This window comes from Hyperoodon ampullatus, assembly GCF_949752795.1.
Source record: "Hyperoodon ampullatus genome assembly, chromosome: 10".
Taxonomy (NCBI): Eukaryota; Metazoa; Chordata; class Mammalia; order Artiodactyla; family Ziphiidae; genus Hyperoodon; species Hyperoodon ampullatus.
Genome location: NC_136923.1, coordinates 37,727,443 through 37,741,115, shown reverse-complemented (window position 1 = coordinate 37,741,115; position 13,673 = coordinate 37,727,443). Strand labels below are relative to the sequence as shown.

At 55.7% G+C, this 13,673-nt stretch overlaps 1 protein-coding gene across 1 annotated transcript; it reads left to right on the top strand.

The window, feature by feature from the left end:
* The first annotated feature begins 2,561 nt into the window (after window positions 1-2,561).
* On the top strand, window positions 2,562-11,579 carry GRM2 (glutamate metabotropic receptor 2). Its single transcript, XM_079714047.1, has 5 exons — window positions 2,562-3,026; window positions 5,485-6,322; window positions 7,837-8,912; window positions 10,591-10,771; window positions 11,017-11,579. Exons 1-5 carry the CDS (start codon window positions 2,577-2,579, stop codon window positions 11,088-11,090), a joined length of 2,619 nt encoding a protein of 872 aa, XP_079570173.1. The 5' UTR covers window positions 2,562-2,576; the 3' UTR covers window positions 11,091-11,579.
* Window positions 11,580-13,673: the final 2,094 nt, after the last annotated feature.

Below are 13,673 nucleotides of genomic sequence, written 5' to 3'. Positions count from 1 at the left end.
AGAGAATGTCCCATTCTCCTCTGATCCTCCTCCCCACCCCACCCCCACTCCATCTCTTCCTTCTAGTGACTCAGGGCCCAGCTCGCACATGGGGCTGAAGACACATTCCCCCACCCCAGGCCTGGCATGTGGATGGAACTGCAGTTCATGGATACGGAGAATCAGTGTGAGGACAGGGACGCAGCAGGCTAAGCGCTCCACCTATCTCCTACGTGCCTCTTTACCTATCTCCCAGTGGACCCCACTACCCTAGGGCCAGCCCTCCCGCTCTCGCAGATGGGAACCCATAGCACTGTGCGCACCTCCCGGGACTCAATGACCTTCCCAGCCCAGTGCCTTATGCCCGCTGCTCTCTGGGACGCAGTCTGACTTGGGGCGGAGGGGACCAAGAGGCAACTGCTCCAGCACAGGGCGGGAGAGCCCGAGGATTCAGCACCACGCGGCGGACAGCGCCTGGCCGGTGCGCCTGAAGAGGGGAGCGTTGGAGGAGTCTGGGGGGAGGCGGAGGCTCGGTTGGGCGCGGGAGATCGGGAATGGGGAGGAATGGAGGAGGGGCTGAGGGCGGGCCGGGGCCGGGGGCGGGGCGGGCCGCGATTGAAAGCTGCAGGTTGAGCGGGCGGGCGGAGAGCGCAGAGCTGCCGAGCCAGCCAGCGAGCGAGCGAGCGCGCTAGCGGGAGCTGGAACCCCGCGCCCCCGGCTCCTCTCCGTTTTTCTCCGCGCCAGAGCCGGGCGCGCAAGGTAGGGTAAGCCTGGTGGTGCTGCGGCCGCCACCGACCTTATCGATCTTGACCCCACGTCCTGGGGTCCCACGGGCCCTCGAGTTCTGGGGCTCCTGGGGCTGAGACTGGCCAGGGCATCCAGACAACGCTTGCCAGGAGCTCCGGGAAGCGGGAAGACAGCCCTAGACGTCCCGCCTTTCTTCCCCAAAGAACGCACGCCCTGCATCTCGATCCCTCGTTCTTCCTGCCCCTCCGTCCTTTGGTCAGTCTTTCTGTCTGTGCCTCTGTCTTTGTCTCAGCCTCTCAGGCTCCATCGCTCCCTCCCTGAATTTTGTGGCCCAGGCCCCCAGGCTGCCCCCTTCTAGGGTTCTCTCTCCCTTCAGGGTTCTGTCCCTTGTTGGAGCTTTGGTCCCAGCCACCCCTGTGGGAGGATCGTGGTCTTGACCAGTTTGGGCCTCAGCCCCCATCTGGGTCCGTGTCCCCATCTGTGTTGGTCTTCATGCTTACCTCTCTCTCCTGTTTGCCTGCTTGAGCTGCTTCTTTCTGGGTATGCACAGGATCGCAGTTCTCCTGGCCTAGCCCCAGTGGCAGATTAACCCTGGGGAGCTGAGGGGGCGAAATGAAGAGCCCCAGTCTCTGTGGCCAGGATATGGGGTCCTTCAACTAGCTCTACCCTTCTTCAGGCTCAGTTTCCCTCTGCTAGCCTTCCCAAGCCTGTGTGATTGTGAGAGCCTGTGTGGGATGGGTGTCTGGGAGGGCAGCTGGGGCACAAATATAGGGTTCAGAGTGGAAGAGGGAGGCAGGGTCTCTGAGGGCCAGGGCCAGGATGGACAGGGCCCTGAGACCAAGGCTGGGGAGACTGGAGATGGTGACTTTCTTTGCTTCGTTCTGAGCTGAAGAGAAAACGAAAGCAAAAAGTCTCAAACGGCAGTCTACATAGTGCTAGGGTGTCCAAAATCTCACCTTGAGCCCTGTTTTGAGATTTTGACCAGATGGACTGCCCCCCCACCCCTGACACACACATACACTCACATCTACTTTCCCTGTTGACTTTAGGACCTGCGGTCAATTCGGTGTCCCTCCCTAGGGCCAGCCTCTCTACCTTGCTATCTAACTTCCAAAGCCTAGAGTCTCTATTACTTCCCCAGTCGGGGCGTTGGGGATGGCTTTTTAAGAACGAGAGGCTGGGAACCTTGGGTGCTCACCTGGGCTTCAGTTTCCTTAGAGGTTGGAGACTAACTACCCTTTAGAGATTCTTCCTTCCCTCTTCCCTGGTGGGTTCTCAGCCAGCAATGGCTCCTCTCTGGAAATCCAAGGCTCAGGATAGGGACTGGACTCCCAAGTTTGTAACTGTGACCTTCTGCTGCAAAGCTGTTGACTTTGGGGTCCTGGGAGGTTTCTGCAGGGTGTTGGACATTCTTCTGGGTCTTCTGTTTTCTGTTTGGGCCTCTACTCTCTGTAATCCTCCATCTCTGCTAAATTTGGGATGGGCACAGAGCCCATCTCCAGCCCCAGATTTGGGCAGGGCTGAGAGACAAGCCAAAGGGGTGTCCCAGGAGTTTCTCATCCTAGTTAAGGGCACCACCTCTCCCTGGCTCCTCAGTCCCTGGGAAAGGAGTTTGGGGGAGGCAGAGTCAGAAGGGGTAGCCCCTCTCAGGTTCCATTGTTCCCTACCTGTTTGTCTGTCTGTCTGTCTGTCTCTCTCTCTCTCTCTCTCTCTGCAGGAGCTGGGTCCCTCCTCATCCTTTTCCTGTCTGTACTTTCCTGGTCTATTTACACCTCTCTTTGCCTTTGCTGCTTCTGCCCTCACCCCCTGGAGGCCCAGGTCTGCTGGACCCATCCATTCCCTTTGGGGCCATGGTATCACTGCTTGGGTTCCTGGCTCTGCTGCTGCTGTGGGGCGCTGTGGCTGAGGGCCCAGCCAAGAAGGTGCTGACCCTGGAGGGGGACCTGATTCTGGGTGGGCTGTTTCCGGTACACCAGAAGGGCGGCCCAGCAGAGGAGTGTGGTCCTGTCAATGAACATCGCGGCATCCAGCGCCTGGAGGCCATGCTTTTTGCTCTGGATCGTATCAACCATGACCCAAGCCTGCTGCCGGGAGTGCGCCTGGGTGCGCACATACTCGACAGTTGCTCCAAGGACACACATGCCCTGGAGCAGGCACTTGACTTCGTGCGTGCATCACTCAGCCATGGTGCCGATGGCTCACGCCATGTTTGCCCCGACGGTTCTTATGCCACCCATGGTGATGCTCCCACTGCCATCACTGGTGTCATTGGCGGCTCCTACAGCGATGTCTCCATCCAGGTACATGGGGGCTGTTTAAATGGGGGCTGGGGAGGGAGGCCAGAGGTGGGGACCTGGAATTCCTGCTGAGCAGGGGCTCTGGGCTACCACGCATTAGAAGAGGGACTAGAAGCTTCCTTCGAGTAGCTTTTTACAGAAGACTTAGAAAGTGCCCCTGTGGCAAAATGGGAGTAGAATTTTAGAGACTGTGTAAGGAAAGCATCCCACTTCCAACACATACACACACGCACACACACATCTGATGTTATACGGCCCTAAGAAACTTAATAGGCGTTTTGTGTCAGAACTCTAGTTTTGAATCCTGGCTCTCCAACTTACTGTGTGACTCTGGACATTACTTCTCTCTTCTGTGCCTCAGTTTCATCCTTATAAAATGGGACTCATAATACTTACCACTCTTAGGGGTGTGGTGGAAATTTAATGAGGTAATACATGCAAAGCATGAATCGGGGGCCTGGCAGATCATAACGGCGTAATCAACATTAGCTGCTATTGTTATTAAGCCATTTCATAGATGAGGAAACTGAGGCTTGGAGAGAGGCAAGGCACAAGTCCAGGTGCTCACAAAGTGGAGACGTGAACCTAGGGCTCTCAGCCAAGGACCTCCGGGACTGTCAGATCATCTCTCTTTGGATTGGAAAGGGGTGGAAGATAGAAGCCAAGAGCCAACCAGAGAAGAGAAACAGGGGTTGGGGGCCCAGAAGGAAGAGAAGCAAGATGTGTGTGGAGGTGAGGAGGAGGGTACCAAAGAGTCTTCAGTGGGTGAAGGATTTGAAGGGGTGGGAAGGGGAGGGAACCAGGTCCTCCCTCCTCCTGTTCTCCCACAAGGGGTCAGCAGAGGGCTCAGCTAATGTCCCTTGCCACACCTGGCTGCTTTAGCCCAGGTGGGATCCTCCCTGTCCCTGACTGGGTTCGTCCTCTTGCTTGGACCCTTACCTTCCTGGTGCCTGACATAGGCTGCTGGAAGTTGAGGCCAGAGCTGGGGTTGGGGTTGGGAGTTGCAAGGAGGGCCTTGTCTGGGGCCTCAGCTTCCTTTAGGAGGCCAGCAGAGGGCATTGCCATCAGAAGCAGGGCCAGGACCCCTGACCTGGAAGGCTTGTTTAGGAGAAAGGAAGCAGGAGTCTAAACCATGAAGGCAGCTTCTGGCCTGGGGTTGGGGAGGCCTGCCCATACCCCTATTGCAGGGAATGAATTACCGGTCCTGCTAGTCCCAGCTACTGGAAGTGTCCAGCAGTAGCTTGGACAGGTGTGGCTGTACCAGCACCTACATCTGCAGCCCTGGGGTGGGGGCAGGGATGGGTAGGTAGCCTCCCACCTGCTGATGTCTGCAGGGACCTCTGGGGTGCTTTCCCAGCCCCCGCTCTTCACAATTCTCTTCAGGGCCCCATGTATTCATCTCCAGGAGCCCAGTTACCTCTCTCCAACCCCAAGTTGCCTGCCTCCTGCAGCAGGGCCCACACCTCAACATCAGTCTGCTTTTTCCTTGTCTGGGTCAAAGCAAAGCTCAGTCCTTTATCCCTAGGCTGCACCTGCCTGTTAATGATTCCTCCATATTCTGGCCCCTTCTCTCTTGCCAAAACCCCTATCATCTTCCAGGCATTGTGGCTTCACATGCATCATTTTTATCTGCTCATCAACCTTGTAAGGCAGGAATAAGAAACTGAGGCTCAGGGAGGTTTGCTAACTTGCCCAGGGGCACAGAGTTAGAAAGTACAGGGAAGGCATTGACACTGTCAGAGTAAAAACCTGTGTCCCAGTTGCAAATACAGGACCTAACTCCCGCTTGTGGAACCTGGGCCATGCCCTGCTCTCACCTACCCGCCATCCCACCTGGTCCTTGGCTGGACCCCACTCTTAGGGGCAGGTCCCAGGAATCGGGGGGTGGGAGATCGGCTGCCAGGCAGGCAGTGGTAGGCAGGAAGCCTTGTTTATTTCAGGCTCAGGCATCCAGTGGAGACCAACTCTTGGGCTCTCAGGACTATGGAGCCCTCAAATCTGGGTCTTCCTGGGAGAGTCTTTTCCTTCTTTCTCCATCATCCCATCAGAATTGACTCCGGGGTAGAGAGCTTAACAGCCCTGAGCATTCCGCTTGCCATCTAGGGCCTCCTTTTCCCTGTGCAGCCAGTGGCCAACGTCTCTCCACCCAGGACTTGGGCCTTCCCTTAGCTCTCTCTTTTTGTTACTGCCATGAGTCTGAAGGGAGACAGCAAAGGGGTTCAGGTGTGGCTCAGGACCCTGGTGCCTTGGCCCTGGGTCTTTCTCAGCCCTTGGGAAGGGATAGAAAACTCCCTGCCACCAGGAGGAAGACACATCAAGACAAATATAGGTCTTTTGGGAGAGGGAGACCTCAGGGCCAACCACACAGGCACTTGATCCCAAGGTTCAATAGCTGTGGGGGCACATCTGTCTCCAGCATTTGACTTGGTCTCTATCTTCGCCCTCTCTACCCCTCCCCCAGGTGGCCAACCTCCTGCGGCTATTTCAGATCCCTCAGATCAGCTATGCATCCACCAGTGCCAAGCTGAGTGACAAGTCCCGCTATGACTACTTTGCCCGCACGGTGCCCCCTGACTTCTTCCAAGCCAAAGCCATGGCTGAGATTCTCCGCTTCTTCAACTGGACCTACGTGTCCACTGTGGCATCCGAGGGCGACTATGGCGAGACAGGCATCGAAGCCTTTGAGCTAGAGGCCCGTGCCCGCAACATCTGTGTGGCCACCTCGGAGAAGGTGGGCCGTGCTATGAGCCGCACAGCCTTTGAGGGCGTGGTGCGAGCCCTGCTGCAGAAACCCAGTGCCCGCGTGGCTGTCCTGTTCACCCGTTCCGAGGACGCCCGCGAGCTCCTCGCTGCCACCCAACGTCTCAATGCCAGCTTCACCTGGGTGGCCAGCGATGGCTGGGGGGCCCTGGAGAGCGTGGTGGCAGGTAGCGAGGGCGCTGCTGAAGGTGCCATCACCATAGAGCTGGCTTCCTACCCCATCAGCGACTTTGCCTCCTACTTCCGGACCCTGGACCCGTGGAATAACAGCCGGAACCCCTGGTTCCGCGAGTTCTGGGAGCAGAGGTTCCACTGCAGCTTCCGGCAGAGAGACTGTGCAGCCCACTCCCTGCAGGCTGTGCCCTTTGAGCAAGAGTCCAAGATCATGTTTGTGGTCAATGCAGTGTATGCCATGGCTCACGCGCTGCACAACATGCATCGCGCCCTCTGCCCCAACACCACCCACCTCTGTGATGCAATGCGGCCTGTCAATGGGCGCCGCCTCTACAAAGACTTCGTGCTCAACGTCAAGTTCGATGGTAATGGTGCTGGCCGGTGTCCACCAGGCAGCTGGCCCTCGGAGAGTGAAAGGGAACAGGCCCTCAGGTTCTAGTACACGGCTAAGAAAACATAGCCCATAGCAAGTAAGGGCATTACCCAAGGGGCTGGTGTCAGAGCCAGAACAAGGACAGCTAGGCAGAGAAGACTCCAACAGGAGCCAGGACTAAGGTTCCACTTTCTGAGTTCCTTCCAGAGAGTAGACGTCTGGCCTGGTCCTTCACTGTGAGGATCTCTGGTTCCTGCTTGGGCCTTGCCCTTTATCTCCTGTCTCTTTATCATGCAGGGAGTAGGGATCAGGAGACCTCAAGCCCATTGTCAGGCAGCAAAATATCAGTGAGAGTCAGAAGAAAGGTACATCAGGATGACACTATTTTCCAGAAAAATTTCTATTCCTAATCTTGGTTTGCCACTCAAGGTGGCCACAGTCTCTTCAAACCAAAAGTTATTTTAACAGAAGTTCCAGCTTCAAGAAAAATAAATGCCTCAGAATCATCATTGTGCTTCAGGAAGAATCACTGTGGGAACAGTGAGAGAGGGTGTCAGGGCTGACAAAGCTTGGAGTACTGGACCAGGATCAAGAGGAATAGTAATTCCAATAAGACTGACATTCAGAGTTATGGGAGAATCAGAGTGGGGGTTAGTGTTGCGTTTGGGTCTGATTGGGTTGACATTAAAACAAGGCTAAATTTAGCCCGCTGGGCTAAGTGGAATTTACGGTAGGGCTCAAGTTGGATTTTGAGGACTTTTTTGGGTAGAAAGAGTAGGGGCTGCGGGGGACCTGCATTCAACACCAGGCTGCACCATTCACCACGGGGCCTTAAGTATATGATCTGCTAACTTGAACACCATTTCTCACTGGGACCTGGGATGACAGGGGTACCTGCCTTCTGAGCCTGGCTGAGAGATGTGAGGTTCACAGGGGAATGGGGATGGGGAGTAGGGTGATTTGTGAGCTGCCTACCAAGCATATTCTGGTGAACATTGGTGGTTCCAGGTGACCACTGAGGTTGGGATTCAGCTTGCAGTGGGATCAGTGTTAGGATTGTCCGGGGCTGGAGCTGGGGATGTCATTGATGGGATTAAAAGTAGGACCAGGTCTAGACCTAAGGTCGAGTTTAGCCTTAGGGGGTCTCCATGGTAGGTTTGGAGAAAGGGCTGTGGTGTGTGTTGGGATAAAGTTGGGGTCTGGGGTCTGGGTTGGAAGGTCTAAGGCTGGGTTTTGGGAGTCATGGTTGGGGATTGGTGTGGGCATTAGGTTTGTGGAGGTGCCTGGATTTTAAGGTTGGGGTTCTCTCTGGGGCTTAGGGTTGGGGTTTGTTGTAGCCTCTCATTTAGAAAAATGGCTGGGGTTAGGTTGGCTTTAGTGCTGGGTTGAGGATCAGAAGGATGAGGGCTGACCTAAGCTTTGGGGTTTGAGTTCTATGTTAGGGTTGAGGTCACATCAGGATGACCCACCAATCCAACCCTCTCTTCCTTCCCTCCCCGACCCCAGCCCCCTTCCGCCCAGCTGACACCCACAGTGAGGTCCGCTTCGACCGCTTTGGGGACGGTATTGGTCGCTACAATATCTTCACCTATCTGCGGGCAGGCAATGGGCGCTATCGCTACCAGAAGGTGGGCTACTGGGCAGAAGGCCTGACCCTGGACACCAGCCTCATCCCATGGGCCTCCCTCTCAGCCGGGCCCCTGCCCGCCTCTCGCTGCAGTGAGCCCTGCCTACAGAATGAGGTGAAAAGCATGCAGCCCGGGGAGGTCTGCTGCTGGCTCTGCATCCCCTGCCAGCCCTACGAGTACAGGCTGGATGAGTTCACCTGTGCTGACTGTGGCCTGGGCTACTGGCCCAATGCCAGCCTGACTGGCTGCTTTGAGCTGCCCCAGGAGTACATCCGCTGGGGCGATGCCTGGGCCGTGGGACCTGTCACCATCGCCTGCCTAGGTGCCCTGGCCACCCTCTTTGTACTCGGCGTCTTCGTGCGGCACAATGCCACCCCAGTTGTCAAGGCCTCTGGCCGGGAGCTCTGCTACATTCTGCTGGGTGGTGTCTTCCTCTGCTACTGCATGACCTTCGTCTTCATTGCCAAGCCATCCACAGTGGTGTGCACCTTAAGGCGCCTCGGTTTGGGCACTGCCTTCTCTGTCTGCTACTCAGCCCTGCTCACCAAGACCAACCGCATTGCGCGCATCTTCGGTGGGGCTCGGGAGGGAGCCCAGCGGCCACGCTTCATCAGCCCTGCCTCGCAGGTGGCCATCTGTCTGGCCCTTATCTCAGGCCAGCTGCTCATCGTGGCTGCCTGGCTGGTGGTGGAGGCACCAGGCACAGGCAAGGAGACAGCCCCTGAGCGGCGGGAGGTAGTGACATTGCGCTGCAACCACCGCGATGCAAGCATGCTGGGCTCGCTGGCCTACAATGTGCTCCTCATTGCGCTCTGCACACTCTATGCCTTCAAGACCCGCAAGTGCCCTGAAAACTTCAATGAGGCCAAGTTCATCGGCTTCACCATGTACACCACCTGCATCATCTGGCTGGCCTTCCTGCCCATCTTCTATGTCACCTCCAGTGACTACCGGGTGAGCTACCTGCTCCAGGGTGGGCTGAGGCCTGGGGGTGGGTGGGGGGCAGGGTGGAGTGGGACACAGGACCTTCTATTTCCTGATATCTCATTTAATCTTCTGATAACTCTGAGGCTCCAACAGGTTAAATCCTTACCCAGGAGCACACAGCTTGTGGTGGCCCAGTTAGGAGTGGACCCCAGGGGAAGGTGGGAAGGTTGAGTGGGGCCTGGGGACATGGCCATGGAGGTGGAAGAATTAGAGCTGAGAAGAGATTTCAGGACTCAGATGTTATCTCCTAACCTGGGTGGAGGTAGAGGTGCCGAAATATGTCCAAATGAGCAGAGGCTCTACCCTGCTCCACTGAGGGGTTGGCTTCAGAAGGGGAGCCCTGGTCTCTGCTCTTATGGAGCTCCCGGGCTAGCAGGGTGATTGACCAAAAAGCTGCTGACTGGTTTAGGCCGACAAAAGGCCCCAGTGAGAACACAGAAGAGGGAGGTGTGTATGTGGTGGTGGTGGTGGTAGTGGTAGTGTGTGTATGAGTGTGTAGGAAGTCAGAGAGGGCTTTTTGGAAGAGGGGTCCTTGAACTAGACTCTGTAGCACAGGCAGGTGGGAATAGGTAGGTTGGAGGAGGTGGGGAGGGCAGCCAATACGGAAGCTGATTGGAGCAGAGGGTCTGCATTGCCCCTGCCCTCACCTGGAGTTGAGGTGGGGAGTGTACATGGTGGAAAGTTAGGCAGAGGTGAGAGTGAAGCAGGAATGGGAATGGCAGGGCTATTAAACCAGCAGCCCCAGAGAGTACAATGCTTTGATGCCCCTTGGAGCTGTGCAGTGTGGTGTGGTGCCCCCAGAGCTGCGCGACTCTTGGGTTGAGAGATGAAACCAGGGAGGTCAGGAAAGATGAGGCAAAGAGGGGGAGGAGATCTGGGGTGTAGGGTTCAGGAAGGTCAAAGCCACCAGTTGGTGGCTTCCTAGCAAAATTCCAACTGGCACTGAGTGCTCAGTGGGTCTCCTCAGCTTCAAGGGGCAATGGCTGCTTCAGATGGAGTGGTCAGGGCAGGCCTCCCCAAGGAGGTGACAGGTGAGCTGAGCTCTGAACAATAAGAGGATAATCTTGGGGTAATCCTCACAACTCTGGCGTAAATTCTGTGGCTCTCCCCATTTTACAGATGAAGAAATGGAAACTCAGGGAGGTTCAATTCCTTGCCTAAGGTCACTCAGCTTGGGAGTATAGAGCAGGGTCTGAGCTGAGCTGACAATTTTAACAATTAAAGGAGCAGGAAAATCGAGGCAAGAGCCCCTGCAAAAGCCCTTTCCCTCAGGACAGAGGTATGGTGGGCAGTGCCGGTGGCCAGGGACGCACAGATATTCATGCCTTTACATGCATGCACTCCATACCTGCACCGCTACACACACCCGCACACACACACATGCCTGCACACGCACTCCCACATGCACCCTGCATGTTCACCCCCACAGCTAGAACTCTGGTCGTCCTGGAAGACGGTGCACTGGGGCTGATGCTGGGACTGTGCCCAACCTTCCTAAAAATTCTTTGGAGCTTGGCAGACGGAACAAGGTCCAGTGTTGGATGCTTACGGTTTCCCCTGCTCCTTACCCCACCTCCTGGGCAGGGTTCCTGGGGCCAGGCCCAGGCCTGTGGGACAGACTCATCCTTGACCTCTCCCATCACAGGTGCAGACCACCACCATGTGCGTGTCGGTAAGCCTCAGTGGCTCTGTGGTGCTCGGCTGTCTCTTCGCACCCAAGCTGCACATCATCCTGTTCCAGCCACAGAAGAACGTGGTTAGCCACCGCGCACCCACCAGCCGCTTCAGCAGTGCAGCTGCCAGAGCCAGCTCCAGCCTCGGCCAAGGTCAGCGTCCATCTATTTCTAAGACCCCTCTCCACCTGTGCCCCCTCTCCCCACCTTAGTTCCTCATCATGGGGGCAACTCCCTGGGTTGCTGAGATTCCCTGGCTGGGGGTGAAGTGCCCCCTAGATGAGGCTGGACAGGAGAGGGTGGTGGGGGGGTGATGGTGAGCTGCTCTCCGCAGCCCTGCTTCCCTACTGTATAAGGGACCCTGGGACTGGCCCCAACCTCCAGCTTCCTTTCCCTAGGGTCTGGCTCCCAGTTTGTCCCCACTGTTTGCAACGGCCGCGAGGTGGTGGACTCAACAACATCATCGCTTTGAGGATCCCCACACTCCTGCCCCAACACGGCTGCTCCCCAGAAGCTGGTGCAGACCCGTGTCCAGGGCCAGGAGGAAGATGGCTGGAGCACTGCAATAATGCCAACCCCATGCCCGCCCCCAGCGCCACTTACCAACCTATTCACTCCAACCCTTCAGAGTCAGAAGTCAGGGTCCTTGGTCTGGGAGCCTCTATAACGACCACCAGCTGCCCTTGCAGCTGTGTCCCCTCCTTGCCAGGCCCAGGACTTGGAAGGGAGCAAGCCAGGGTCCACTCTGCACTGGAACCGGATGGCTGAGGACTGAAGGCCCCAATCCCCAATCAGCAAAGGTGCTTCCAGCCCTGCCCCTCCCTCCTTCTAGGGCCTTTAAAATTTTTTATATAAGTTATTCTGGGATGGGGAGGGGGGTCAAAATGGGGGCTGTCGCTCCCCCTGCACAGTAGTTTGTCCTGTGGTTTATTTTGTATTATCTGTAAATAAAGTGTCTTTATTAAAAAAAAAAATCACTCTTTGCCTCTGATCCACGGAGGCCCCTCACCCCCACCACAGCCTCTCAACCTTCATTTTGCCAGTATTTGTTCACTCTGCTCTGTGCCTATGCTAGGAGGATCTGGTGGCCACAAGACAGACCCAGTCCCGCCTGGTGGAGACACAGAAAATGAATAAGCCATCCTTCCTTGAAAGGAGCTGCTACAGACAGGCCAAGGCACTACTGGGGTGAGGACGGGAGATTTAAATGGACACAAGCTCACCTGGCAGTCTGAGGGAGGACGTGGACGATGTGGGTGATGGAGCAGGCGGGGCAGCTGACTGTGACCCTTGGGAACTGTGGACTTTTCCATTGTCTGGCCTGCCTGGCACTTGGAGGAGCCTTTGGTCAGCTCAGAGCCAGGCTGAGCGTTTGGGGTGGAGGGAGCCAAGAGGAGGCACAGGCTGGAGCATCGCCTGTTCACGTGGTGCGAACAAAGCCAGGAAGAGGGCGTGAGGAGGGAGGAGGTGAGGTAGGGAGGGCAGTTGGAGAGACCATCTGCTGTCGGACCCGGTGAGAGGTGGGAGAAGGGGGCCTTTTTCCCATCCCTGAAGGCGCTCGCCCCGCGGTGGGATTGTGGGGCCCAGCGCCCTCGAGCAGCCCCCGCGTTTGCAGTCTGGGACTCACCAGCAGAGGGCGCCGAGGCACAGGCTCGGACACGACTCAGCCAAGCAACCGCTGCCCTCCTGTGGCCTAGGGGGCAGTGGGCACCCAGCTACCACAGGAGCAGAGGAACCTGACTTTTGGGGGAGGCCCCAGTCTGCGGTATCTTAGAGGGACGAGGTCCTGCACTGGGAGATGGGCAGACCAGGGACATTTGTTTTTTGTTTTTTAAATTTATTTTTACTTTGGCAGCGCCGGGTCTTAGTTACGGCACATGGGCTCTTCCTTGTGGCATGTGGGATCTTTTAGTTGCGGCATGCACGTGGGATCTAGTTCCCACCGGGCCCCCTGCATTGGAAGCACCGAGTCTTACCCACTGGACCACCAGGGAAGTCTCGACATTTGTTATTTTTAAGTGAATTCATTTGCATCTATAGGCTGGTAAGGCTGTGGACATTTGGGTTAACAATTTAAGAAATGAAAACAGAAAACTGAAAAAAGAAAATTGCAAGAGAGGCTTTTCCTCTCCAGCCAATATTTGGGGTGTAGGGATGCCGAATAAAATACAGAATGCCCAGTCAAGTTTGAATGTCATATGAACAATGGAAACCTTTTTGGTATAAGTATATCTCATGTGATATTTGGAACATACTTACACTAAACATTTTTATTGTTTATCTGACATTCCAATTTAACTGGGCATCCTGTATTGTCACTTGCTCATTTTGGCAACTCTGCTGGGGTGTCTCTGTCCTTCACTCCTTAGCTCTCAGTCCTTATCACACATTACTAAGACCAAGCGCCCAGCTCTCATCCCAATCCTGAGTGTTCTGGGTTTATGTCCCTGCTCTCTTCTCCAATGCCACATTCATGTCCACAAAGCCCTGAAAGGGATGGGGGCTCAGAAGTCCCTGCCCTTTCCGGATGTTACTGGAGAGTAGGTTCTTGTCTCGTGGCAGAAAGAATTCGGAGACGAGACAGGGAGGTCAAGAAAGCAAAGCCAGGATTTACTTAAGCAACAGAACGCTCTGAGAGCGGGCAGGCTCAAGTGAGTAGCTGGGCTGAGCTTCTTTGGCAAGCCAGTTATGTGGGGTATAGGAATGAAGGAATGGAATATTCATTGGGGAGGATTCCCTGATTTTCATCCCAGCTCCACGTTCCCGAGGGGAGGAGGGATTTTTGTCCTTTAGTCTTGATCAGAAGTGTCATGGTGTCGGTGCATGATGGGAACTTCTTATCTGCAAGGCTAATTTTATTGTAATGAGAGCATGATGAGCAAAATGTTACCTTCAGACTCCAGAGAGTCACGCCTTTTCCCACCTTTCTTTGTCTGGCTCCAGGACACTTATCACCCCAAATGTGTGGTTTCCTGTCAGTCCAGAAGTTCCTGCTTTTCTTTGTCTGCCCAAGGACCCCCATTGTTTACAAGATGTATGGTTTCCTGTCATTTGG